Below are 27,883 nucleotides of genomic sequence, written 5' to 3'. Positions count from 1 at the left end.
TGTTTTCTCCTTCATGTATTCTCCCCTCCCTTAACAGCCCTCCACCCATCTCCTCCATTTTCCCTCTCAATTTTCCTGACTGGATTTTTCCTTTCTCTTCCTCTGTAATCCTCTTTCTCTTTCCTTTTCTCTCGCCCGCCCTTTTCCTGTCTAATTCTTCCTCTCTCAGCCCTAAGCATCCTTGGTGCATTCAGCACAGAGGTGGATTAGAAATAGGTGCTGCTTCATGGCTGAGAGTGAGTGAAGAGCCGCCTTCTGAGAAGTAGGTGCACCTAGGGGTGCGTGTGAGGATGGGTCTGGCCCGAGTCCTGGCCTCCCTGCGGTTCTTCCTGTGGTTCTGGTCTAATAGACTTCATTGAGTCTTCACATGACCTTATATGAAATTACCCTCCAGGCTGCTGCTTGTCCAGTTCTTGCCTCCTCCCATGCCCTCTCTTTTCCCAGATAGTCTCTTTGCACCCTCAACCCCTCACCCTAAATGAATTACAGAAGCATTACCGACTTTCTGACAACACAAATCATTGAGTCTCTGAGGACGCCTGTGCCAGAGGCTCTTTCTCAAGCAGCATCTAGTGACCCATCCTCTCCCGGACATATGCTCACACTGGGCACTTCTAGAAATGTGATGGTAGATGTCCTGGGGCCGGTGACAGGTGTCGACCTGCTGCTTCCTCTCCCCATCCTTGATCACTGGGAAGCCCTTCCTGGAACTGCCAGGGTGACTGTGTGTCTCACTTCCACTGTCCAAGCCCTGTTCTTCTCAGTCCTCTGAACCTTCTAGGAAGAAGACCTGGCACTACCCTTTGACCACTAGACCATCAGCACTTCTGTGGGAGGCTCTTTCTCAGTCCCTCTTTGAACTTCTCCTCTAAGCCAGCTTTATGGTTTAACTTTGCATCTGTGTCATTAGGATCAAGAAGGATACCCTCCCCTTCTTAGCTTATCCAGGGTCCTTTTTATAATCTCATAGCACTGGAGTAAGCACTCTAGTTTTTCCACCTGAGGCAGCTTCTTTATTCTAGAAGCCCTTTAGATAGGTTAAGGTTTTATAACCCTGCCTTAGGGACCCTTTGAAACCTGGCTAGATTCAGAACACTGAGAGCCATTGCCCTGTAGAGGTACTGAAGGTGGGTTACTGGAGAGGAGTGGGAGGAGACCAGGGTCTTCCATAAAAAGACCCCCACCCAACACCTCTTTTTCCACCTTCACATTCTTCCCTTATCACCTCTTCTGTGCAGAAAACAAAATACATTTCGCTTTTATTTGGCCAAGGAGCACCTGGAAGGGTCCTCCCATAATGACAAAGTGCCTTGCTTTAAAGAGTGGCACACACATAAGACAAATGTCTGGGCTCCAGGGACACAGGTCTGAGATGGGAGCCTCATGGTTTCCCCACAGAGTTGTTCAAGCTGCGAGTGGAAGTTAGAAGTCCATGCAGCTACCCTCAGTTCCCCCAGGCCTGATCATATCTCTGTGCCCTGGCTCCTCTCCTCATTGCTGGTGCCTCAGGGTGGGGCCGTGTGCACTTCTCATCTGTCCCAGGCCTCTTTGCTGCTGGTCGTTTTTCCATGACACTCTTTTCCTTGGCAACCCAGGGAAGACACATTACTGAGATCAGGGGACAGGAGCCCAGACTCGAACAACCCAAGGTCCAAAGCCCCGGGTTTATGAGGAGGAAAGAGGGATTGTCCTGTAGAAGAGTCCAAGAGACCTGACTAGTAGGTTTCAGAGCATGAGAACAAACGTTTATAGGAGTGAATGCAGAGAACATGGTTCTGAAAGGGAAGCTTGTCAGACTGGCATCTTGCTCTGGGAAGTCACTGCTCCCTCCATCCCTGTCCGTTCTACCTCTGGTATCCACCTGTCACCTTGAGCAGTCTTAATGACCCTGCCCCTGCTCATGTCCATCCCTAACTTTCTTCAGAATTTATTCAGTCTCCCTGGATGGGAACCCACTCCTGCATCGGCCTTTCTTTGTTGTCTTCAGCCCATCGGACTCGTCTCTCCTTTTTCTGATCAGTTCCTTCTCCTCTGCCCCCTTATCCGTAACTGCCTCCTCTCTACCTGGACTTGTTTGGAAGGCCAGGTTTCCTTTGAGAGTCTCACTGGTTTCTTCCTAGATGAGATCACTGCTCCTCCAAAATCCATCTGTTGTTCTCCTGCCCTTCCTCCTGCTATCCCCAGAGAGGGAGTACCATTCTGTCCCAGCTCCCTGTGTTTGTCATAGGGTTAATGTTTAGCCCAGGGCTAATTTCCTCTCCCCAGGCTGCCAGCTCCCTGTCTGCCCAGGCCTTTGTGAGACAAAAGCTGATACATACTGAAGCTCATCTCCCAGCTTGTTATCTCTTTGGGTGTATCCTGCCCCTCCCTCCCTCTCAGCCCTAATAGTCACCAGCTCACAGGACCTGGAGCAATAGTCAGATGGTTCTTGGGAATGACACTGAGGGATCTAACCTCTATTAACCTCTCCCACTAGATCCTAGGGTCTGGTGTGGCCAAGGCAAAGCTGTCTTGGAATAAAAGCAGAATTGCTGTGCTGTCCTGTCATACTGTTTAGGAGCCCCCTGGCACATGCAGGGTGGGGGGAAGCTTGACATAACCGAGGTCCTATGTATATAGAATGTGAGGATCTTTGGGCACGTGCACATACAGGATTTCGTGTACATGGGACCACTTTGAAGGTGTCTAAGGAATGTATTATTTACTTGACCATAATTATTGTGCACCTAGTATTTCTAACACATCATGCTAAGTGCTGTGGGAGATAGAAAACTGTTTAAGACATGGATGCTCCCTCGAGATATTGATGCTCCCTGCAGTAAGTTACTACATGTGGTGAATGGGAAAGGATTTCGATTTTATCTTTTTTTGTCCAGTACTCTTTACCCAAGCAAGCCCAGGTTCCTCTAAATTGGAATCTTTGGGTTAGGACCCAGGAAGTGACATTTTTTTCCATGTGTTCACTGTTACGGTTAAGTGCCATTGAGTGGAGTATGACTCACAGCGACCCTGTGAAGAACAGCTTTCCCCTGTGCCATGCTGTGCCATCCCCAGGTTCCTCTGAATTGCAGTCTTTGGGTTGGGACCCAGGAAGTGACATTTTTGTCCATGTGTTCACTGTTATTAAGTGCCATCAAGTCAAGTATGACTCATAGGGACCCTGTGAAGAACAGATTTGACCCCTGCCTTGTGCTGTGCCATCCTTATCACTTCTGATATTCTTGATCCCATTGCTGCAACCAATGTGCTTCCTTGTTGTAGCTGTTGTTGTGTACTGTCAAGTCAGAACCGACCCATAGCCGACCCTGCAGGGGGTATTCAGAGGCAGTAAATTGCACAGGAAGAGACTGGCTGTCCTTCTGAGGAGCAGCTGGAGGATTCGAACTGTGTACCTTTGGGATTGCAGCACAGCTTCTTGCCATTTGTTCTTGAATGGGCACAGTTGGGAGATGCTTTACTGTTGGAAGAGTCTGACTTTTCCTGGGGATCAGTGGTGAGAGAAGTTTGGAAATCCAAATCTTTGAAGCCCTGTGCTTTCGTCCCTTTACGAGCTGCTCTTTCTTGAGCCTGTCTTGCCCCTTAGCAGAGCCCCCATTCTTTCCCCTGCATCCCAGCCCCTTTTGTTTGGGATCAGATTCTCTGCTCTCTGCATTGCTCCTTTGCTTTCAAGGTCTAAGCAGCTGTCTGGGAATCCTGAAGGCTTCACTACCTCCCCTGCTTGTGCTGGAACTATGGGGCAGGCAGGGTCTTTAAATGAAGGCAACAGGGCGTCAAAGCTGTGGATCTCAACTTCTCAAGACTCTTCCCAATTTCACTGCTATCAGCATGTCTGAAATAACAGTGAAACTCCCAAATCTCTTGCTGATACTGCTGGAAGGCTGGTGGGTGGGTGGGTGGATGGATGGATGGATGGATGGATGGATGGATGGATGGATTCAAGAGCGGAGAGAGTGTCTCCAGAGAAGTTCCTAGCTGTTTGGGCATCAAATTTCAGTTTTCATCACAGCCATGCCCTGGCAACTCCTCCCTCCTCCCCCACTCCAAGCTGTGGCCAGCAACTTTACATTGCAGGAAACGTCTGCTGGGGGTGAAGGGTGAGGCCAGGCTTGCCCCAGGGGTTACTGGAGTACATTGGCCAGAACTATCACCCAGATCCTGTAACTTGAAGCATGTGTAGGGCCCTGGCCCTGCCCGCCCACCACCCTGCATCTCACGCCTGCCATGGGTGATTAACAAAGAAGTTGTTTGCTGGTCAGCTTACTGGGGGTGGGGCCATGGTCAAGGAGGAAAGAGGCAAGGACAGGGGCTAGGGCATGAGAGTGACAGCAGATCCTGTGGCTTCAGCCCTGTCATGAGATATGACCCTTGGTGACCACCCAGGATAAGAGATACTGCTCTCCAACAGGTCAGGGCTGGGGAGCTGGGCATTGTGTTTCCTCTGGAGCTTCAGACAAACTATGAGTCACTCTGCCGCATATGAATAACCAGTGAGGACAGACCTCTGGACTCTGCTGTGAGGTCTTATCCCTGGTAAAGTCTGTCTGTTCACTTGAGTCTGCTATTCAGAGCCCTCAGGCAGCCCCACGTACCTGTACCTGCTTTGTCACCTGCGTGCCCTGTCCTTCTGCCGGACACCCTGGCATGACTCCATAGACCAGAAGCAGCACCACACCACGCCCCCCTCCCCCCCGCCAGGGGCACGCTCAGCCTAGACACCAGACACGTTATCACAGAGCCACACAGGACGCTGCAGAACCTGGTGTGGGGGGCCAGCCAGCAGCCTGCCCCTAGAACTGTGCTGACTGCACCCTCTCACTCCTGAGGGTTCTTGCTGAGGTCGGAAGTCTCCCAGAGAGGAAAGTTGCGCTACCCTGTGCCGCTCAGGCCCCCCCATCTGTGTTCATCGGTTTGGCGAGTCTGATTCCCTGTGTTCCATCGAGACAGTAGAAGATCCAGCATCAAGGCTCTGGCTTCGCTAGGTGGTGAGAACGTGGGGCATCATGGAAACTTTGGTGGAAACTGGGGTCCTCTGGAGCCTCCTACTGGAGCAGGAAAGTCAGTCTTTGTTGGGGACCCTGAAGATGTTTTACAGCTTATCTGCTGGTCCCGAACACTGTTGCTGGCATGGATCAGAAGAAGTCCCAGCCGTGAGTGTCGCAGCCTGTTTCTCTGTCTGGGTGACTGTTCTGCTGCTGTCTTACCAGTCCCTGCTTTGTCCTACCACGATTTAGCAATCTTGAACCAAAATGCCTTGACCAGTTTAACTTAAAATAGGTGAGCTGACCCTCATTAGTGGAGGAGATGCATTGAGACGGGAGTGATCTCTAAAGCCCTCAGTGAGGAGGGCTCATGGTCTCCTGCATCAAGAAGGGAGCTCATTGATAGGTACAAACAAGTCAATTGGAAGTGTCTCTCTATTTCAGCTCCTTCATATGCATCCTCTGGTTGGGAAAGGCTGGCCTGAGATCCAGATTGGGAGGTCAGTGTTTACTTGTATACCTGAATTAAGGATTTGCTACCACTATAAAGACTGGTTGACACCAAAGGCCAGGGCAGAGTCTGCCCTCCATTCTCCCAACAGTGAAGCTTGGAGGTCAGAAGAGAGAAGGATGGAGCGATTTTCTTGTTTGGTTTGTGGTTCAGTGATGGTCAGACCTTCCACATCTCAGCCTGTCTAGATGTCTGAGTGAGTTGCTTATTGAATATAAAAGAAGCAAGGGTGCCTGGCCAACATGGAAAAAAGAAAAATAAAGTTAGGAGAACTTCTAGGCTTCAGGTAATTGACAGCCATCTTGGCCATTTTCACCTGAATGCGTTTTGCCACCATATGGTCGATTGTTTCTCAGGCTTATATTAGTACCCACTCGCCAAAGTGCTCCTTGAAGGCAGCGACAGCAAAGCTTTGTCTTGTATACTTTGGGCATGTTGCTACAACTTGGCTGTTCCTTAGAGAAGGACATCATGCTTGGAAAGGTGGGATGATGGAGGAGAGGAAGACCCGCAACCAGGTGGATTGACAGTGACTGCAGTAATGGGCTCGAGTGTGTTAGAGATGGTGAGATTGTCACAGGATAGGATAGGGTTCCTATTTATTGTTTATAGGGTCGCTATGAGTTGTACTTGACTTGGTAGACAGTTAACAACAGCCTAGTAGTAAGGAGCTATGCTGTCAACTCCAAGGGACACAGTTCAAATCCACCAGCTGCTCCATGGGAGAAAGCTGAGCAGTCTTCTTGCATGAGACTTACTGCCTCTGAAAACCCACCAGAGGGTCAACTGGGGTTGGTTTCAACTTGATGGCACTCAGCAACAACAACAGGGACAAAGAAGCTGGTGGGAACCCCTAAAGCAGGTGAACAGCTCACTCTTACAAAGGTGCTTTCCCAAGGGCATCATTGTTGTTTTCTTGGTACAGGTACACCCGAAGCCAGGACAGTTGTTTCCCTTGAGGCAGCATAGATAAAAGACCAGGAGCTCAGAGTTAGATGGCCTTGGGTCATGGTCTGTCCTTTCATTCAGCATCCTTGTTCCCTAGACAAGATGCTTAACTGCTTTATGTGTGTTATTTCCTCATGTGGAAGATGAGGTAGTAAAAACAGCCCTGTTAGCAAATAAAATAAGTGCACATGAAGGACTTAGATCAGGGGCTGCTGCAGACTGTTTACATGTTAGCTCTGGAAGATCAGTTAGACACAAGAACTTAGAGTTGACCATCAGGGGAGTTCAGTAGATGATTCTTAGCTCTGTACATGTTTGAAAGTAATCGATATCGTATTCTGAAGTCTTGTCTTGTCTTGTCAAAGCTGTCATGGAGTAGACTTACTCCCAATGGCTGTGATATTTAGTTCCAAAATATGGTCAGTGGTTTTTTAGATCCCTGTGACAGTGTAGCATTTGGGTGGGAAAGTAACAGCACCCCCTATTTCAAGTACAACTCGTATTATTAAAAGCCAAGAACAGAAGTTTAAAATTCAAATTAGCTACAGACAAAGTGGCCAAAACCATGTTTCTCCCCCCACCCTTCTCCTTAATTTCCTGAACAGATTGCTAGTGGCACAAAGGTTAAGTGTCTGGCTGTTAACCAAGGGGTTAGTTAGCAGTTTGAACCCACCCAAAGACATCAAGGGAGAAAGATCTGGTGATTTACAACCATAAACACAATTAACTACAGTGAGGCAGTTCTGCTATGTATATGGAGTCACTCTGATTTGAAAATCAACTTCTTTCTGCACAGTTAATAGCAACTGCCAGTGAAAATCCCTGAATGGTGCAGATGGCTTGTGCTTAACTGCTAACCTAATGGTTGGCAATAAGGACCCACCAGCAGGATCACAACAGAAAGACCTGGTGATGTGCTTATGTTACTCTTACGGCCAAGAGAGCCCTATGGAGTAGTTCTTCCCTGTAATACAGGCTGCTGTGAGTCAGATCAACTCATCGCCAGCTAATAACAGCAACCTCCTGCAAGCCTTCTATTCCTTATCGCACAAAACCCCTGGGCCGCTTGGCTTGGATGCCAGTGCTTCCTAATAGTGTGGTCAAGGCCACAGCCTCTGCTTCCTTGTGGGGCATCGAGCTTTGCAGGGGAATAAAAACGGAAAAGTCCAAAGCTCATGTCGGTGTGGGCACAGGTGTGTGACAGTGGCTACTCAGGGAAGAGCCAAGGCCAGCCCGTCAGCGGCACGCACGCTCTCTAGGTGGAGGGCCAGTGGTGGTGTCCGGGTGTCCATGGGTAAGGAGATCAGTAGATGCCCCACTGGGGCGTAATGTGTGCACTTTCTTGGCGGGTGCCTTTGCTTTCACTCATTACCCTTGGCAATCTTCAATTATGGGAGACTATTTTTGGTTTTTATTCTGAAAGCACAAGAGCCTGTTTTATTCATCTGGCTCATGAAATCTCCAGAAAGGATTTGCTTAGGTAGTTTATGGGCATAAGAATTTGTACTGAGATACCTCTAAGAAGCTTTGCGAGTAGAGGGGGCTTTTATCATGACCAGTGACAGTAGGAGGACCAAGAACTGGAGATCTGGATTCAGGGTCAGGCTCTGCCATCGACCAGCTGGGTGCCATAAAGCAGGGGACTTCTCTCTGGCCTTAGTGTCTTTGTTGGTTTGGATAATCTAAGAATGGAGCAAAGGGATGAGCTTTAGACTTCTAGAGTCCAAGATGTGGTTTAAATTCTCAGCCTGTGTGTTTATTCTAGCACCCGTTTTATGGGCTGGCTGGTTCTTTTCTATCACACTCAGCTAGTCACTTGTTTGATTTGTTAGTTCCAGCAGGGACTTGACTTTTTCTGAGAGTTACATTGAGCACCTTGCCGCCTTGGCATCCTGGATCTTGCTGGAGAACTGAGGAGGCCCTCTTGAACCACTGCTTCCTGACCAAGTGGGGCTACTTTCTGGGCAGTCAGAAGAGCAGCAGCTGGAATGATGGGTCCCTTGAAGTGCCTTACAAGTATTCTTTGTAGGATGTACTAGGAACCCTGATTAGTGGGTTTAACATCTTCTCATTCGTCCACATTACAGAGAAAGTATTTGGCAGTGTCACACTGTCTCCCCTCCACTGTTCTATACCAAGTCCCTTTGGCTACCCCAGCCTCCCGGCAGCTCTTTGCCTTTCTGACGGGCAGTTGTCAGAACTGTTCCTCTTGAACATACCTTCCTCACTCGCCTCGCAGAACATCCTTGTTGACATTGATCATTTTTCTTGCAGGTATTGAGTCCCACCTACAAGCAGAGAAATGAAGACTTTAGAAAGCTCTTTAAGCAACTTCCAGACACGGAGCGCCTCATTGTTGGTGAGCTGGGTAACCTCAGGGGGTTCAGAAGGAAGATGCAGAGTTCCCAGGATCACTTGGGCTGCCTCTGTCCAGAGAAAGCAGCAGGCTCTTAGCTAACCTATTTTGGGGACAGGGAGGGAGGACTTTCAGATCACTGACCCAGCAGTTTGTTAGAGAGCCTCCAGGCCCCACTTGGAGGGAGTCATGGCTCTCTTCTCTCTGCAGATGGCTAAGGAATCCAAGGAGTTAGGAAGATCTGTGGAGCTGGTGGGGAGGGGTGCTTAGGGGGAGTTCACTGGATTTCCTTGCCCCCCTCTGCTCGTTCACTCAGTCATTCAGTCATAGCATGTACCTTTATGGTCCTGATAAGTAGATGCTCGGGACACCCTCGGGGGTGGTGGGCTCTTGGGCCCTGTGATGCTGGCGGGAGGCATGACCTGTCGGGTGCAGCAGTGTGCTGAGCACGTTTCCTGCCTCTAAGCTGCCCTGTCCTCCATCTGACCACAGATTACTCATGTGCACTCCAAAGAGACATTCTTCTTCAGGGCCGACTCTACCTCTCTGAAAATTGGATCTGCTTCTACAGCAACATCTTTCGCTGGGAAACTCTGGTAAAGACATCAGCTTGCTCTTTGGGCTGTCCCTTGACTGAGCGAGTTCCCCACTTCCACCCTTTTGCTGACTTGGGGCTCTACCTAAAGCCTTTGCATCATGAGCAAAAACTTGCCCTGAGTCTAGAAAGATCCCCAGTTCATAGTTCCGTCAATGGGATCTCTCCTACCAGGCCTCCTCACTGCTTCCTCTTGGGTGTGGAAGAGAATGTTAAGATCAGTTGCTTTTGGCAAAGGCCATAAATATTTGGCAGAGATCCTCGTAGAAGGCAGCGTAGCAGAGTAGAAAGGACCTTGGCCTTGAGACTCAGAAGAATTTCCTGTGCACTTTGTGAGATTTGCAGTTCATTAGTTGTAGGGTATTTGATTAGTCTTTCATTTTGTTACCTCATCTTATGAATAAGATGAAGAAAATGTAAGATACACATTCTGGGCTCACTCAGCATGAGTGTTTTTTAGTTCTTCATGTGGCAAATAATGATGAGGCCTCTCTGTAGTCATAGATGAATTATTAATGAAGAAAGACCCTAGACCAAAACTCAAGATATCTTTGGGCTCTGGTTGAGGCTCAATTCCTGCTTAGCTGTGTAGCCTCCATGAAATGAGGGGCTAAAGTAAATGATATCTCATTTAACAAATGCTTTGTACGTTTAGAAATATATGAGCTCTGATCTTACTGCCTCTGTCTGAACTGGCACCAGGAGAACACTGTCTAATTCTGTCATACTTTCTCTTGTTTGTTGTGTTCTCTGTGCTGGTGGGGATGCTAGCTGACAGTGCGTTTGAAAGACATCTGCTCCATGACTAAAGAGAAAACAGCTCGCCTCATTCCCAATGCCATCCAAGTTTGCACTGACTCAGAAAAGGTAAGGGGATTCCAGTCCTGGGTTTTCCATCCTCTGATGCTTCATTCCTTCTACTCTTTGATATATGTGCTTACGTTGCATTAATGGTGGCTGTTAGGATTCAAGGAAATGCAGATTATACATAGGTCAGCCCACTATGGTGGGTGGTGTGTTTGGAGTCTGAATAATGGTGAGGTTTGATCTTGGAGACAGAACACCTGAATTTGAGTCTCGTGACACTGCTGGTGAGTTTTATGTGTCCTCTAGTCAAAAGCAACTCATAGCTGGCCCACCCTCCTGTGGTTTCTAAGGCTGTACATCACACAGGAGGAGACTGCCCATCTTTCTCTGAAGGAGCTACTCGTAGATTTGAACCTTATGCCTTTGGGTTTATAGCACAATTCTCTGCCACCTGAGCTGGGGTAGTAGACATGTTATATATATAACTTCTGAGCCTCAGTTTTCTCCCATACCATCAAGACCTATTTTACAGTCTTGGGATGTCATCATATATTAGAAAACACCAAGTTGGATTTTTTTTTAAATTCAATATTGCATATCATCTCCCCAACCCCTTCTCTAGCCAACACTGCAATGCACCCCTTGTTCATTTTTTTTGTTATATAAATTGCATGATCATATATTGCTTTTGGACATTTCTTCCCCTCAGCTGTTCTAATGCAGTATTCATTATCTATCCACTCTTTCTTCATTTTTTCCTTATCTCCCTCATGTGTGTCCTATTCTATAACTGGTGCTATACAGTATTTGTCCTTTTGTGAATGAGAGATTTCAGTCAGCATAATGCCATCTAGGCTTCCCCAGGTTGTGTAATGTTTTATGAATTCATTGCTTTTCAGTGCTGCATAGTATTCCATTGTGTGAATATAACATAGTTTTTAAAAATCGATTTTAAAGTGCTATCTAAATGAAAGTTGTGTGATTTGTATTGGCCAAGCAAATGAACTACCTAGGAGTCAATCAGAGGAGTGTAATAGCATATGAAAAGAATCAGAGCTCCCTGGATAAAACGTAGAATTTATAAAATGGGCAAGGTCTGCCAGGGACCTGAAAAATGGGTGTAGTTCAATGGTGATTAATTTTACAAAACATAATGTATGGAAATGATTGTATGAAACACAATGTGGATGATAGTAAATGTGAAACACATTGCCTACGAATTTTGTGTCTCTATTCATTACATTATAAATCTGCACAAGTATTTCTTACCATTTTCTCTCCTGTTCTAGCACTTTTTCACTTCATTTGGAGCTCGAGATAGGACATATATGATGATGTTCCGGCTCTGGCAGAATGCTCTTCTGGAAAAGGTGAGTTATGCCAAGCAATTTCCTTGAGCCTCAGGATATACATCCCCTGAGATTGTTCCTTCTCTCTGACAGGGGCCCTAAGGGTAAAGGTGCTTTTACTGTTTAACAGACCAGTGCTCTGTCTCCTCACGGTTCTGAAAACTCCCCAGACTTGCTGTGCATTGATCCTTCTCACAGGTAGTGTCCCAAGCCCTGATAGTAGCACACCCTCTTTAGTAATGGGTTCAGTGCTGTGAAGAGTAAGATGCTTATCCTCTGAGGCACTTCACTGCCACCAAGCTGACTACTCAGATGTTTGAAGAATGCAGTGAGAAAACACAGTTAAGTGTGGCATCCTGGTCTCTGCCCCAGGAGACCATGAGTCTCACTCAGATGGGACTGGAGTAGTAAAGAACAATCACCAGTCCAGAAAAAGGGGTGTGTGTGTGTGTGTGTGTGTGTGTGTGTGTGTGTGTGTTCGTACATGCATGCACATGCATGCACTTGGCTTGTGTGTATATAAATATGTGCATGAGTCTTCCTGGACTCTTGTGGTGGTTGTTGATTACTTTCAAGTTGAGCATGATTCATAACGACCCTGTGAACAAAAGGCCTGAAGCCCTTCTACAACTATCGACATTTATCAAAGTTCATAGTGTTTCCAGAGGCATGTTATTTATAAAGTGGATGCTACTCCTGCTTCCAAACCTGTCATAGTATATTATTGTTGTTATGTGCCATTGAGCCGCCTGCGATGTATAAGTAACCCTATGTACCACAGCTCTGAACCCTACCCTGTCCTGAGCCAATCTCACTAATTCCAACACAACAGCCCCCATCACTGCAAGTATGTCCTTCTCCAAGGACCAATCTCTCCTGGTCATGTGTCCAAAGTAGGTGAGGTGGAGCTTCAAAATCCTAGCCTCCAAGGAGAGAGTTGGTTTCACCCTCTCTAAGACAGACCTAAATTTGTTTTCTTGGCCTGTACTCTTATTATCTAAAGAAAATTGAGTAGATTTCTTATTTAGTGTTTCTAACCTGAGATTCTATAGCCCTTTACTCAGTCCTAATAACTTGTTTGATTTGAGATGCTCTACCTTTGTCACTTTTCAAGAATTGTGATCGGCCTTGTGTTTGAATCTCTACTGGCAGGTTTGAAATTTCAACCCCCACTTGTCATTTCAAAATAAGACATTTACAGAGATTTTGGATTTCCCTTCATTCATTGTTGCACCTTTCTCCCTCCCCCCCACTTTGCCCTTCTCTTTGAAAAGTAAAAGAAAAATTCCTTCATTGGTATACCTGGCCCTGAGTACACTCCACTATGCAACCTTCATTCTGGACTCTTGTCATAACTATAATACCCAATCATATATCACTTTTAAGTTGTTCTCTCCCTTATCTGTTTCAATGCAGTATACATGGTTTATCCAATTTTTCTTAGTCTCACCCCAACCCTGATGTCAGTCCTATTCAACAACGGTGGCACTATGCAGTATTTGTCCTTTTGTGACTGAGATATTTCACTCAGCATGCTGTCCTCCAGGGTGACCCATTTTGAATAATATTGAATGAATTTGTCGTTTTTCAATGCAGCATAGTATTCCATTGTGTGAATATACCACAGCTTCTCTATCCATTCATTTGTTGATGGGAAGCTAGGTTGTTTCCAAATGTTCATTAAAATTTTTTTAATAAATTTTTTTATATAAAAAAAACACCGAACAAACCTACTAGTATTTTTATTGGTATTGCATTGAATCCATAGGTCAATTTGTGGAGCATTGACAATGATACTAAGTCTTTTGATCCATGAAAACAATGTATCTCTTTATTTAGGTGTTTCAGAATTTCTTGCAGTGTTTAGTTTTTAATATGACGAATCTTGTCAAATTTTCAGCTAAGTACTTTAAGGTTTGATAGATGACATTTTAAATTTTAATAATTTTGTTGTTAGCATATTGACGTTGTTCATTTTCACATGCTTATATTTTATTCTGAACTCTTGCTCAATTTATTTATTAAAGATACTAGCCTTTTTTGTAGACTCAGTGGAATTTTTTTATACAATCTTGTTATTTGTGAATAAACTTCCAAAATAATTCTTAAAAACTACAACAACAAAAAGAGACATATACATATAAGGTCATGCATGCAAGGTCAGATGACTTCACAAAAGAACTGTAGGAATTCTTCCTGATGAACAGGGACTGCTAACTGGGACTGTTTGGATGGTGGTCAGATAAGCTAGACCAAATGGTCAGTCAGGACAGGAACAGCCGTGTAGACGAGGTAGATTGCAAAGAGCCATAGCCTGTAGTTTAGCAGAGAGACAGGTCGGGTTGATGGTGTGCATAAAATCCAGAGGTAGTGTGGAGAGGTCTAGATGCAAGAGAGGTTGAGATGACACTTTGTTTTGGTGCTATGTTGGTGAATTCTGAGAACTGGCCCCTCATACGCTGCAGCCCAAGTGGATCCTGACTGTCATTCTAGGTAGTTCTGATTCAAAGAACTGAACTCTGGCTCACAGCACACCTCCACCAGCCACCTACTTCTTCGTCCATTCTTGAAAGAATGAGACCAGGAACCTCCCACATTCTTTATGAAAACTCTTGGATCCATTGCTCTAAGGGAGGCCATGGAGTTACCCAATGCAATTGGGAAGAAGTAGAATGAGTAGAATTTGATTTCAGGCGAATTGATTTTGCTCCAGAATAAAGGAAAAAGCTGCTAAGTAACAGAGAGAAAGTTGGATGAAATGACTTTTCAGGCCCCTTAAGCTAGGAGAAGGGAGCTCTGGTGGAATAGTCTATGGGTGGTTGTGCTGCTAAGCCAAAGGTCACACCTCTCTATTGGTTTAAATCCGCCAGTGGCTGTTCAGGAGAAAGATGGCAATTCCCTCAGGTGCCATCTACAGCTGTGAATCAGGTCCAACTCAACAGAAGTGAGAGAGAGAAAGTGACACTCTGAGAATGTGGATCTCTTTCTAACCACAGCAACTCACCAGCAATGGGTTAGGTTATCTTGGAGGCCCAAATTCATTCTTGGAAATGAAACATCAGGACAAAGGTCTTATCTCCAGCCTGAGTGTAAGAAGAGATTTCAGTGGTGGATAAGGGAGTAAGTCCAGAGACCTTGGCTTCCTGTAGAGTGCAGATCAGGAACTCTGGGCTTCTGTGTTCTATCCTTAATGTCCATGTCCCTTACCATGGCCCTAAGTAACATTAATTATATAACATTCATTTAAAGCCTCGCAGTGCAAGACCTCAGCAGTGATCTCAGAAGGTAGCAGTTACCATAACAGGTTCCATTCTACAAATGCAGTGTTGAAGGCATAGGCAAGGAATGACGAAGCTTGTGGCTTTACTGAAACCACTCTTCATCCTGAGAATATGTGTCCTGGCTGAGATCCCTGTGAAGAGAGGAGGTGGTAGAAGAGGCTGTTAGGAAGCCTGCTCATGTTTCCATTAGAGAAAAGCAAGCCCAGATCCGTGTGCAGATGACATGAGGAAAAGAATCTCAGTTCTCTCTTTTCTCCCCTGCAGCCTCTCTGCCCCAAGGAGCTCTGGCACTTTGTCCACCAGTGCTACGGGAATGAGTTGGGCCTGACTAGTGATGACGAGGACTATGTGCCGCCTGATGATGACTTCAACACAATGGGGTGAGCTGAGGGCAAGCTGCCCAGGGAATTGGGAGTCCTCACGTGAGGACCCCCTGATGAAGTGGCAAGATTGCAGGGAAGTCCTCAGAGGATGATTGCATTTAAGTAAAGACTGAAAGAAAGTAATGGATGGGAATACCTTTAGGGAGCTCATTCCAGGCAAGCATACCAGTGTGCACAGGCAGAAGGAACAGTGAGAGGAGATAGAGGGTCTGAGGCTCTCCTAGCCGAATGATGACTGAATTGTAATCATAAAGAAATGAGTCAAAGTGACAACTGAATCTTAATCAGAGTGAGATGAAATTCAAGGGAAAACTTTAAACAGATAATTAAAATGTTGTTGTTGTTGTTGATTGCCTTCAAGTTGAGCATGACACTTAGGAACACCCTATGAACGAAAGGCCTGAAGCCCCTCTACAACCATCGACATTTATTAAAGTTCATAGAGTTTCCGGAGGCATGTTATTTAGGAAGTGGATGCCACTCAGAGAGTTTGACATTTCTCCCTCTAGAAGAATGGAATTATTTCCATTTGAGAAAGACAATATAGGCAGAGGAGGTTGTCTGAAAAGATCAGGAGCTTGGTTTTGGGCAAATTCAGATGGAGATGACTTTTGGACAACCAAGAGAAGTTAAATTATGCCATTGAGCATGAATGTGGAGTGAAGGGGAGAAATACAGGCTGGAGATGTAAGCCTGAGAGTTTTAGTGGCTATAAGATTGGCTGAAATCTACAAGTGACTGCGTGAAAATGACAGGAAGAGCAAGAACTGGATATAGGCTCTCCAGGGCGAGGAAGAAGGGGCGAAAACATCTGGTGAGGCAGGACTGCTCAGAAAGTTTCCTATCCTGAAGCAGTGACACTACTATCAAAAGCACAGAACTGTAGAAAGCAAACAAAGAGCACTGGCTACAAAGTAAGCAGACGTGGCCTTCTCTATGAATCCTGATGCTTAGCAGTAAGGAGTCATGCTGCCTCCCCAAAGATATGCAGTTCCACCAGCTGCTTCTCAAGAGAAAGATGGACAATCTCCTTCCTCAAGATTTATTGCCTCTGATAACCCGCTGGAGGGTCAGCCATGAATCAGTTCCAACTCAACAGTACCTAACACCACCGTAGTAATTGTATCCCTTAACTTCGATGACTCTCCATTTTATTATGCTTTAAATACACGTAATGATTGACTCATAGTTGTGTTGAATTGGATGCGGAAATAAGTGATAAGAGTAAAATGTGAGATACTGCTTTTAATGGCAGTGACGATAAAGGTCATTGTTGCCTTGGAGACCATACCTTGGCATTCCTGAAGTGCATCCACTTTCATTTCAAGGGAGGGTTTCCCTCAGGTGTACAAGGCAGAGACATTAACTAATTATGAATGTGGGCAACGCTACCAAGGCATATAGCTAGATGTTCGGAGTCCTGTCCTAATGTTGGTGTGGGAAATAGAATTGTATGATCAGAGCCCAAATGACTAATACGAATGGTGAGGGGCCAATGGGCAACAGTACAGGGGGAAATAGGCAGTAATTGTAAGGAGCCCCTTGAGAACCATCAAGCGTTCTACCCTTTTACTACTCTGGTACATGTGGGGTCACCGTGAGTGGAAATTGATTGACAGAAACTGGTGTATGTAATGGTCATAGTCAGGTGTGGAGATAAATCCCAGGAAAGTGCCTAAAACAGGTGAGTCTAGAGCTAGACTTTTTTTTGAAAAGTGGTGTCTGGGAGGAGAATTCAGGGTGGAAAAGAGAAAGGAACATTTCTTTTATAACAGCAAGACGGTGTATGAAGCAAAGCAGCAGGACAGCCCCTAGTTTGGTATGAATAGACACGTCTGGGGTTCTTAGAATTGCTGGTGGTCTTACCCACTGAGTAAGTGGTTCACGGGTGTCTTCTCTCCCACCACCCTGCTAACCTTCAGCTATTGTGAGGAGATCCCTGTAGAAGAGAATGAAGTAAATGACAGCTCATCCAAAAGCAGCATCGAAACCAAGCCGGACGCCAGCCCACAGCTGCCCAAGAAGTCCATCACCAACAGCACCCTGACCTCCACCGGGAGCAGTGAAGCTCCGGTCTCGGTACGGACAGCAGCCCTTTGTTTGCAGTTACCTTTTGAGAAGTGGGCAGAGGCTGTGCTGTTACGTTGAAGTTAGTAACGAAGGCATCTTGGGGCACATGGGGCTCCCTGCCTTCTAGTAATGGGGTCTTAGGGTCCAGAGGTGGGTTCTAAGTGCCTGGTATGCAAGATTTTGTTTGAATTCTGAGAGTTTGGAAAGCATTCTAGAGAGCTGCTCCCTTCACCTTGCTCTTCATGCCTTTTGTGCTTATGGGCCCACCGTAAGCCACTTCCCATGTTCCTTTCTTTATTTTGCCTGTGTCCATTCTTGACCTAGTGTGTAGAAGAGATCTAGAGTTCAGTGGTATACTCAGAATTCCTGAGCCAAGTCCACTGTGTCGAACTCTTGATGGGTGCTCCAAATCAGCTCCCATCTTAGGGAGACAGAACCAATAAGCTATTTATCTGTGAAGTGTCTGGGTGATACACACGGTTTGCACTCCACTGGTAACCAGGAGGTTGGCAGTTCCAGCCCAACTACTGGCACCACAGAAGAAGCTGTCAGCCTTCATGAAGATTACAGCCAAGAAAATTCCGCAGAGCAATTCCATTGTGGAACACAAAGGGTTGTCATGAGTCAGCTTGATGGCACAAGATAACAACACAAAGAGAGAGAGGGGGGGTTGATTGATTAATTTTCAGGAGTTAGGTGACTCACAGAGTTGTGGGGGCTGATGAGTCCAAAGTCCATAGCTCAAAGAAGCAGCTGGATATTCCTGCAGGTTTGCAGTCCCGAATCCCTAGGTCAGGTGTTGAGAAACACGATGAGTAGAGGAGTGTTGGCAAAATATTTCTAGTGTAGAGGCACAATGAGCTCTACAGAAAACTTTTTGTTTTTAAGACCTTTTCCTTATTGGACAAGGCCCACTAATATTATGGAAGATTATCTCTGCTGGCCCAGTGGTGAGAAGCTGTGCTGCAATCCCAAAGTTTCTCAGTTCGAGGCCACGAGCTGCTTGGTGGGAGAAGGATAGGCAGTCTCCTCCAATTAACTGCCTCTGAAAAACTGCTGGAGGGTCAGCTATGGGTCGTTCCGACTCTATGATACACAACAACATTAACAATAATCTGTTTTACTTAAGGTCACTGATTTAATCACATGGTACTACTTCCTTTCAGCACCTGTCTTTGACCAAACTGGACACTATACCCTAACCAAATTGACACATATCCCATTAATAGAATACTGTTTCACTTGTCTTTGTTTAACCTCCTCAAGCAAACACTGAGGGGCTGTGGTGGTACGGTGGTTAAAGCGCTCAGCTGCAAACCAAACAGTTGTTAACTTGGCCCAGCCAGCCACTCCACAGAACAAGATATAACAATCTGCTTCTGTTAAGATTTACAGCCTTGGAAACCCGCTGGGGTCATTTCTTCTCTGTCCCGTGGGGTTACTGAGTTGGAATCAGCATAAAAGCAGTCGATATGAGAATGAAACTTAAAATTGTCCTGTAAAATAGGACTGTAGAATGAGATACTGCATATCAATCCACTCATTTAATGAACAGTTATTGAGTTCCTAGCATATATATTATGATTTCTTTTCCCGCTGTACTAGAGTTTTTGGAAGACATAAAATATGCAGAAAGAAACTTGCTCCTCTGGAACTTTCTTGTAAAGGGGATAGAATGTCATGAATAAAGTAGGGCATGGAAGAATAGGGGGGTTTTCAGAAAGAAAGTCCCCAAAAAGGCAGCCTTGCCTTCAGGGTCAGACCGCCTGAACTCAGAATGAAAACATTCCTTTCCTTCCCAGTTCCATTTTATGCTTCTGAGATTAACTGAAGAATTGTATTTCTTCAGTCCAGTTGCGATTAGCCCAGTCTTCCTGACTGGAATCCCAGTCTTCCTGAGCTAATCATAGCTGACTCTCCGGACGGTCTTCTGAGGCAGTAAATCACACGAGAGGAGATTGCCCATCTTTCTCCTGCAGAGCAGCTGGAGGATTCAAACCGCATTCCTTTGAGTTGCCAGCACAACTCCTTACCACTAAGCCACCGTAGTTCCCTGTGAACCAAAAAAAATGCTTCTGAAGGCTTTTGAGGTTTTTTTAGGAAAAGAAAGTACTATTTAGTGGCAGGCTGACTGAGTACAGCATGGTATTCATGTGAGATTCTGGATAGACGTGTGACTGAGGAAGCTAAATGTCCACCAGTGAGCCTTGGTGTGCCGTTTGAATGGTGAGCGTGAGAAGGGTACTGCCACGTACCTTCTTCTCGCTTCTTCCATAGCAGTGCTGGCTTCTGGCCCCACAGCTGAATGTGTTTTCTAAGGCCTAGTCCTCTGTAGTTTTCCTTTGGGGATTAGATCCAGAATCATGTTGCCCTGATCCTCTGTCTCCACACCAGTTTGATGGCCTTCCCCTGGAGGAGGAGGTGCTGGAGGAAGAAGGGTCCCTGGAGAAGGAGCTGGCCATTGACAACATCATGGGGGAGAAGATTGAGATCCTCGCGCCCGTGACCTCCCCTTCGTTGGACTTCAATGACAATGAGGACATCCCCACCGAGCTCAGTGACTCTTCCGACACCCATGATGAGGGTAAGCTTTTGTCAATGGACATACAGTGGCCTTTTCTCTCTGCATTTGAAGTCTAAAAGGTATCTCTATGTGGAGATTTGTCACTAGGTTCTTGGTGGGAGAGTGGGTAACAGATTTTTAGAAAATGTACATTTCATTGTATATTTCAAGATACAGGAATCCTCATCAGTCTGTATTTATTGTCTGGACAAAGCTAATACTTTGTCCTACCATCTAGTCTTATCACTAAATGTTCACCTGTTGATAGTATTGTTGTTGCTGTTATGTGCTTGCAACACTCATGTTATGAGTCACTTGCGATTCATAGTCACTCTGTGTACAACCACTATGAACCTTGCTCTGTCCTGAGCCAACCTTATTGTCTTTGACACACCTAACCTCATTACCCCAGTCACTGAGTCAATCCATCTCATCAAGGATCTTCCTCTCTTGCACTGTCCCTGCACCCTCCCAAGCATGATGTCCTCCAAGGACTGGTCCCTCTTTGTAACATGCCCAAAGTATGTCAGATGACACTTCAGAATCCTCGCCTTGACGGAGCACCCTGGTTTCACCCTCTCAAAGATGAACCTGTTTGTTCTTCTGTCAATCTATGGTCTATTCAGTACTTTTCTCCAGCACCACAACTTCTTCTGTAATCCCTAGGCATTATGCAGCTTTCTGATGCATACCAAGTAATTGCAAAGACCATAACCTATTGATAGAAACTTTTCATATGTGTAAATCATTGTACAGCGTGGTGCTGCATAACAGGGAATCCCTTTCACAGAAACTCAGCTGAGACCATTCCCCTGACTGCCATCATGCAAGGCCCCGCTTGTCAATCATGGGCACGAACTAGCCCTGCAAGTGCCATGGTACTGCTTGAGACCATATACTCACCCATTCAGGGACAGTAATGGGGCTGTGGGGTGCTGAGCCCTGGGAAGGAGCATTGGGTGTAGCACACCGCTAAGTCAGATTCTCCTGCAAAAGACAAAACTATTCAGAAATGTAAAGTCTGTTGAGATGAAGAGGGTGGTAGACTGCCTTATTGAAGGGAAAGGACTTGAGCTTTTATGGACATATCCTACCACCTCTAGAAGCTTTGATATGAACAGTGTTACAGATTAGTCAACTCTTTCTGAGACATCTGTGCCATTGTTGTCAATGAAGGCTAAGACTCTTGACGTTTTGAATTCAATCATATTGAGGATTCAATCATTTATTTGACTTCTGGTTCACTTTTTTGCAAGGGTTGGAAAGTCCAGAAGATGCTGCATCCCCAGGCTCTTTAGAAAGGGAGAGTGAACAGTGTTCCTCCCTGGGGAGGAAACAGCATGGAGCAAAGTCATGAGGAGCAGTACCCTGGAACCTAAGCACAGCCCTGTCCTGCCCGTGGCTGTTGTTCCACATCAGCCACCAAGGCAGACGTCTTCTGGAGGATGACTCCACTCTCCTCCTTCCTTGTTCTCTCTCTCCCTGCAGGCGAGGTCCAGGCCTTTTACGAGGACCTGAGCGGCCGGCAGTATGTGAATGAAGTCTTCAACTTCAGCGTGGACAAGCTCTATGACCTCCTCTTCACTGACTCGCCCTTCCAAAGGGACTTCATGGAGCAGCGACGTTTCTCTGGTTCGTGCTCTGGGCCTGGAACTGTCCCCTCCTGCCCCTTCCCACTCTGCCCTCCCCTCTTCCCTTCGTCCCCTTCTTCTCAGCCATCCTCTTTCCAAGCCCTTTGCTGGCGGCAGACCTCCTTTCTTAGGCCTTTCCTAGGGCTTGAGCCTCACAGGGCACTGCTGACTCCTCTGCAAACGCAGCAGCTTTACTGCTTGTCTCCTCTGTCCCAGGCATTCATCGCCAGGGCGCAGAGACTGACTTAGCAGTGACCAAGGTCCTGGTGTTACCGAGACCTCCAGCTAATAAAGAAGAGCAGCCACTACCTACTAGTTTTTGCTCTTTAGCTGCCACCAGGTAGGCACAACGGAACAAAATGCTGCTGCCCTTCAGCCGTCCCCACGATCGTAGCAGACTGGATTCTTGTGATTCATAACGTGTTCATTGGCTGATTATCGGAAGGAGACCGCCAGGCCTTCCAGGTTTAGAAGCTTTGTGGAAACTTGTTCAGCATTAATTAGAGCAGCACTGACGCCTGTACTTAACAGCCGGTGGCAGCTGTGTACTGTGATGATTAATCGTACTCAGGTCTCCCACACAGATGGTGAGAATTCTACCACTGAATCACCAATGCCCCCTCACCTACCAGGGCTCACTGTCATCGCCATCCAGTTAGAACCAACTCATTGCTGACCCTCCAGCAGGTTTCCGGGACTGCAGACCACACAGAAGGAAACTGTTCCTCCTTCTCCCTCGGAGCCCCTGGGAGATTTGAACTGTCGGAGAAGTGTGACTTTTGGCTTAGCAATGCAATGCCAAGTCTGTTACATCTCATTGACTTTTCACTATTGCCCGATGTGGTAGGTAGTGTGATCCCAGGGAACCAGTGAGGACACTGAAGCTCAGAGCCACTATTCTTACTTGTCCAGGGTCCTGCAGCCCAGAAGGGGCTGAGCCAGAGGCGTTCACACTCGTACCGTCTGCGTGCCTCCCGCCCCTCACCATGGTGTGACCTGACAGAACCATTGTGCAGGCTGCTCTGTGAGAATGGGTGCCCCTGTGCCCAGAGGAGAGGACACACCGAGGGCACAGGGAGGTCACGCCTTTAAGGAGAGGGCTTGTTTCCAAGAGATGGCAGGGCCTCGTCACACTGACTCCAGTGTTGCCACAGCCTGTAGGTGACCCTGAGACCTCCTGCCCTGCCTTGGACAATCAGCATTCTGAAGACCTGTGTAGAATTTCGGCAATGCTACAATGAGCCTCTTTCTGCTCTGACTCCCCCTTCTCCTACCCCACCCCCGCCCCTCCTTCACTCCTTCAAGAGATGAAGTTGCTTTCCACTGCCCCGCCCCTAGCCCCGGGGCTCTCATTGGCTTCCTTTTGAGGGCCAGTCAGCAGTCAGAACAGTCAAGAGAAGGTCACTTGAAGGGAAAATTCACACGGGGAAGGGGTACTTCCTTCTCCCCCTCATTCTAGGGCTCCCCTGTATCTGCAGGTATTATCTTCCACCCATGGAAAAAGGAGGAGAATGGAAATCAGAGCCGAGTAATTCTTTATACCATCACCCTTACCAACCCGCTCGCTCCCAAAACTGCCACTGTCCGGGAGACACAGGTGAGTTGAAGGCAGGGACACTGAGGACAGACCGGGAATTCCTCTCCTCTGCTGTGAAGGGTTAAGGATAGAGGCTAGCAAGAAGTCTCCACAAGCAGATGCAGTTTGGTGTTGCAGTGTTGCTGTGTCCAGTGGTCCAGTGTCTCTGGGTCAGAAGTTGTGGGGTGGCTGGAGGGCAGAGGAAGTTGGAGGAGGAGATGGTTTTCCTTTGTCACATCTCCAGTGTGTCCGGGCCTTTTCTTCCCCACAGACGATGTATAAGGCGAGCCAGGAGAGCGAGTGCTATGTGATTGACGCGGAAGTGCTCACCCACGACGTGCCCTACCATGACTACTTCTACACCATTAACCGCTACACTCTGACACGCGTGGCTCGGAACAAGAGTCGGCTCAGGTGAGGCGTCTGAGGGCTTGCGGGGGTGCAGTGGATGCTCCCAGTGCCAGGCAAGCTGCGAGATGCTGGATGGACAGCATTCATCTCCTGTGGGAAGAAGAGGCCTGGGGGTATTCTGCTGGCTGACTCATTCTTTATTCCGCTTTCTCTATACAGCCTCAGAGACGCCCCCACTTCCTCATCCTAACATAGCGCCTTATATTCCTTTTTTAACTGTGCATCTCTTGATACAATTCCTGTAACTTCTGCTGCTTACTGATTGTGGTTTTAAAAATTCTGCGTAGGTGCTTTACCTGTGTTAACTGGAATCTTTGCAGTGACTTTAGTGCAGTGGCTTTATCCTCATTTTTCAGGTAAAAAAAAAAAAACAAACAAAAAAACTGGGGCTCATACAAGTTAAGAACTGCCAGAATCCCACTTCTAGTAATTCTGAAACCAGGATGTATGTAGCAATGTGCACCTGTGACCTTCCGGCGTGCCGCACTGTCCTGCCGTTTGCTATTTGTGCTCTGGTTTGACTCAGGCTCATTTGGGGCAGGAGTCAAATTCATCCTCCTGTTCATGCTCTGCTCTGTTCCCAGCCCCCAGCACCAGGCCCACATGCAGTGCTCATGGAATATATCATGATAATGCTGCTGCTGGTAGAATCTTGTCTGAGGCCGAGACACACATCCAAGGAAGGAAGAAATTTAGACCCTGATCCCACAATGAACAAGTCCGATTGAAAAGTAAACAATACACATCCATTTGAGAAGAATCATAGTGCATTCCTGTATCTTGGATCAGGGTCTTTGGGCTGTAAGAAGGAATAGATTCAAGTTGTTCAAGTAAAGTAGGAGTTTACTGAAAGGTTACAGAGAGATTTCTTAGGAATCATGAATCCCCTTCTTTCTTTCTACTTGTCTTATATCCCCTACCCTTTCCTGCATTATTTTTTTCCTAGGAAATTTAGGTCTAGGAAATTTCCTAGGTCTCTCCATTCCAGATCCCTAGAGGATTCTTCCAGTTGCTTAATTTTTCTGTCTACACCTCATCTAAATAGCTAGTTGACCTTAGACCCTTGAGAGCAAGAGCCCACTCATAGTCCAGGTTTTGGGTGGAGAAGAGAGGTGTCTCCAAATATCAGCATCCTCACAATGAAGTCCATGGGGTGAGGGCAGAGCAGGCAGCCTCGTCATGGGAGCATAAATTACACGTCCGGTGCAAAGGGACGTAAGGCAGAGGTAGAGAAGGGAGACCTTCTGTGGCAGAGAAGAAGGTGCTGGGACTGCAAGGGGGTGGAGAGACCAGTGACTGAGAGAGAGAGTACATTTGGCAGGTTATGGGGACAGTGGAAAGGCAAGAGCCAGAATAGAGACAGCATGAGATATTCCTAAATGCAAAGGCAATGAAACCCTAAATCCTGGTTCAGGCTGAATGTCTCTGCAGAAGGAAAGCAGGTCCCTGTCAAAGGCCATATGATCGCTCTTAGCATCAGTGTTCAGACTTTACCAGAGCCTTCCCTTGCCTGGGTGGCACGCTGCTTCGACCACCACGAAGTTCAAGACCATCCATACCAGAGAGGAGGTAGTGTGGTGCCATGAGGAGACTCTTGGCATCATAAGCCCTGACTGTTAGTCTTTGAACTGTTGAAATATTATAAACCTGTTTCCAATAAAATGGATATAAACTCTAGCTCCACCAACCTCAAAGGGAAGCCCAGGAGATAGACAGTATGAATGAGGGGGAAAAAATTTTATCCTACAAAGGGCTGTATGGATAGGAAGGCATTTTGGCCTTAAGCCCAAATTTCTCCTCATCAGAAGAGGGTCTACCCAGAAAAGGAATGATCTTCCTTCTTGCTTGCTCCTCAGGGTCTCCACAGAGCTACGCTACCGAAAACAGCCCTGGGGGCTAGTGAAGACGTTCATCGAGAAGAACTTCTGGAGTGGGCTAGAGGACTACTTCCGCCATTTAGGTGGGTTCTGCACCTGTCACTGCTGGTCAAGAGCAGTGGGTGACAAGGAGGGTGGTGGGTCACCGAGACCTCAGTTGGTTTCATGAATCTCTTAAGTTTTTCCCAGAAATTGATAGAAAATTTGAGTTATGTAAAAACATGTACATTTTTCTAGAGACTATGTCTTATAGCTTTTAAAAAACATTATTGAGGACCTGTGAGCTCTCCGTATCCCCACACAAAGAGAACACACAAACGCTTAACAGCCTCAGGTCCAGTGAGCTGGTGGTATTGAATCTATTATAAGAAGAATCTTATGAAATAGCTTGTCATACACAAGAGAATAAGGGCTTTCAGAGAAGTAAAGAATCACACGGGCTAACTGATTAATGCATCTGTTACAAAATGTGTTGGGTGTTCCAAACTATATGTGCCAAGGTGCAGATCTGGGGACGTGGAACTCTGCAATGTTTAACAATGCAGAGAAGGGGCTGGGCTGAGTCCCAGGACTTCGTGGCGTACCTGAGGCCAATTTCCCACATCACTGTGGGAGAATATGATGCCCCTACTGGTGGAAACAGAAAATGCTACCTGTGAAGGCCAGTGCCGTGTGGGCTGTGGGTATAAGAAGATGGCCTCTGACATGACCCTCTTGGCTCCAACAGAGAGTGAGCTGACCAAAACAGAAAGCGCCTACCTGGCCGAGATGCACAGACAGTCCCCCAAGGAGAAGGCCAGCAAGCCCCCAACTGTGCGGAGGAGGAAGCGTCCCCATGCCCACCTGCGGGTACCTCACCTGGAAGAGGTGATGAGCCCTGTTACCACCCCCACTGATGAAGAAGTGGGCCACAGGATCAAACATGTGGCAGGTGTGTGCCAGGTGGGGGCAGGCCAGGAATGTCATACCTATGCCAGGACACACACATGCACACTCATTCTATACCTTAGGTGTGGTTTGTGTTTAACTTGCACATGGCTTATTAAATCTCCTACTGAGTCCTTCTCTCCTCAATCTTTAGGGTCCCCAGCTGCTTCTGGACCCATATGCTCTGATTACACACCTTTGGGTTTCTACCTCCTCCGTGTTATACACACCAACAGCACCTTCTGGGTTCTGGGGAAATGCACCAGGGAAGGTCTAAGCCCAGACCTCAGATACTGCCTCCCTCACAAAGATCAGGAGGGCCATGGTAGCCCCACCACCTCATCCCAATAGGGCTGTCACTCAATGGATTCCTTGCTGTGCTTTTGCACCATATCCAGTGCATCACAGCCTCCTGCTTTGTGTGAGGTATAAACATGTTGTCTTAGCAGTGTCTAAGATCAGTCATGGAGGCTGTCTTAAAACTCACTACCATCAAATCAAGTTGGTCTCCACTCCTACTGACCATCCTTTGGGTTTCTGAGACTCTGATTCACAATGAGAGACTGCCCATCTTTTCCCCACGGAGCCGCTAGTGCCTTTGAGTCACTGGAGATGCAGGGTATTTGGGTTAGTACCTCAGCTCTGTAGACCAGAGCTCACTTGAATGCAGTGAATGCAGTTTTTTCAAACGGGGCTCTGCATGTCCCTGGGGCTCCTTTGAGCCAGATAGGAATGGGCTGGAGGGAGTGCCAGCTTCTTTGGTCCTTACCTAACTTCAACCTGAGCACCAACATGGTTGGTGTTTCCAAATGATTTGAATACAGGGTTCCAGCCAGCCCCTTTTTCACAAACAAGGGAATACGGGCTCTTGGAAAGGTAAAGCGATTAAGCATCACATAGCTGAGAGCTGTGCTTACTCACTCGTCCAATCCTAGTGCATAACCATAGCATGTGTGTGTCCTAGCTACACAGATTTGTTGGCTTCTTTCATTCAATGACTCCTTAATGTCCACCTTGCTTTGTTCTTAAGGAGCTTGCCTTCTCTTTTTGGAGGGTTTGTGGGTGTCACAGTGACAATATCAAGGGCAATGTCTTGGTCATTTCCTGATATTCTCTGTGGCCACTGTTGTCTCAGTAGTTGTGGACTCATAGACCGCAGTGGTGATGGCGTCTCTGCTCTCCCCACAGGTTCCACGCAGACACGGCACATCCCTGAGGACACTCCAAGCGGTTTTCACCTGCAGAGTGTGTCCAAGCTGCTGCTGGTTATCAGCTGTGTGTAAGGACTCCAGACTCTCCTCCCACCCCCAACGCTGCTTATCGCCACCCTTCTTGTTCCTGGGCTCCATCCGCCTTCTCAGATCAGATGCGGCTATGCGTGACCTCTCTCTCTGCTTCCCTGTAACTTCTTCTCCGCCATAGTCACTGTCTGCCAGGCCTTAGAATTCAGAGGAAAAATGCTGCTGTGTCCATGCCCTGGGTGAGACAGATAGGAAATGTGAAATGACAGCACAGTGGGAGAGAGACTAGAGTGGAGATGCTGCAGAGCACGTTAGGAATTTGCTCCTCAAGGAGAGTTCCAGGGTATGCACTGTGTACTCACAGAGCCCCTGCTCGGT

At 46.9% G+C, this 27,883-nt stretch overlaps 1 protein-coding gene across 2 annotated transcripts in view; it reads left to right on the top strand.

Annotated features, from left to right (window-relative positions):
• GRAMD1B (GRAM domain containing 1B) overlaps nucleotides 1-27,883 on the top strand; it is a 118,857-nt gene that overhangs the window by 83,035 nt on the left and 7,939 nt on the right. For both annotated transcript variants that reach the window (XM_006895601.1, XM_006895602.1), the window contains 13 exons: nucleotides 8,713-8,797; nucleotides 9,287-9,390; nucleotides 10,161-10,256; nucleotides 11,486-11,566; nucleotides 15,091-15,206; nucleotides 17,132-17,288; nucleotides 19,674-19,863; nucleotides 21,331-21,474; nucleotides 22,952-23,070; nucleotides 23,321-23,463; nucleotides 25,317-25,420; nucleotides 26,065-26,268; nucleotides 27,453-27,543. In XM_006895601.1, coding sequence (XP_006895663.1) covers nucleotides 8,713-8,797; nucleotides 9,287-9,390; nucleotides 10,161-10,256; nucleotides 11,486-11,566; nucleotides 15,091-15,206; nucleotides 17,132-17,288; nucleotides 19,674-19,863; nucleotides 21,331-21,474; nucleotides 22,952-23,070; nucleotides 23,321-23,463; nucleotides 25,317-25,420; nucleotides 26,065-26,268; nucleotides 27,453-27,543 — 1,634 coding nt within the window. The remainder of the gene's footprint in view (nucleotides 1-8,712; nucleotides 8,798-9,286; nucleotides 9,391-10,160; nucleotides 10,257-11,485; nucleotides 11,567-15,090; nucleotides 15,207-17,131; nucleotides 17,289-19,673; nucleotides 19,864-21,330; nucleotides 21,475-22,951; nucleotides 23,071-23,320; nucleotides 23,464-25,316; nucleotides 25,421-26,064; nucleotides 26,269-27,452; nucleotides 27,544-27,883) is intronic.

Source organism: Elephantulus edwardii, unplaced genomic scaffold, assembly GCF_000299155.1.
Source record: "Elephantulus edwardii isolate Elephantulus edwardi_28Jun2011 unplaced genomic scaffold, EleEdw1.0 scaffold00171, whole genome shotgun sequence".
Lineage (NCBI taxonomy): Eukaryota > Metazoa > Chordata > Mammalia > Macroscelidea > Macroscelididae > Elephantulus > Elephantulus edwardii.
This window is presented reverse-complemented; position numbering and strand designations above follow the sequence as displayed.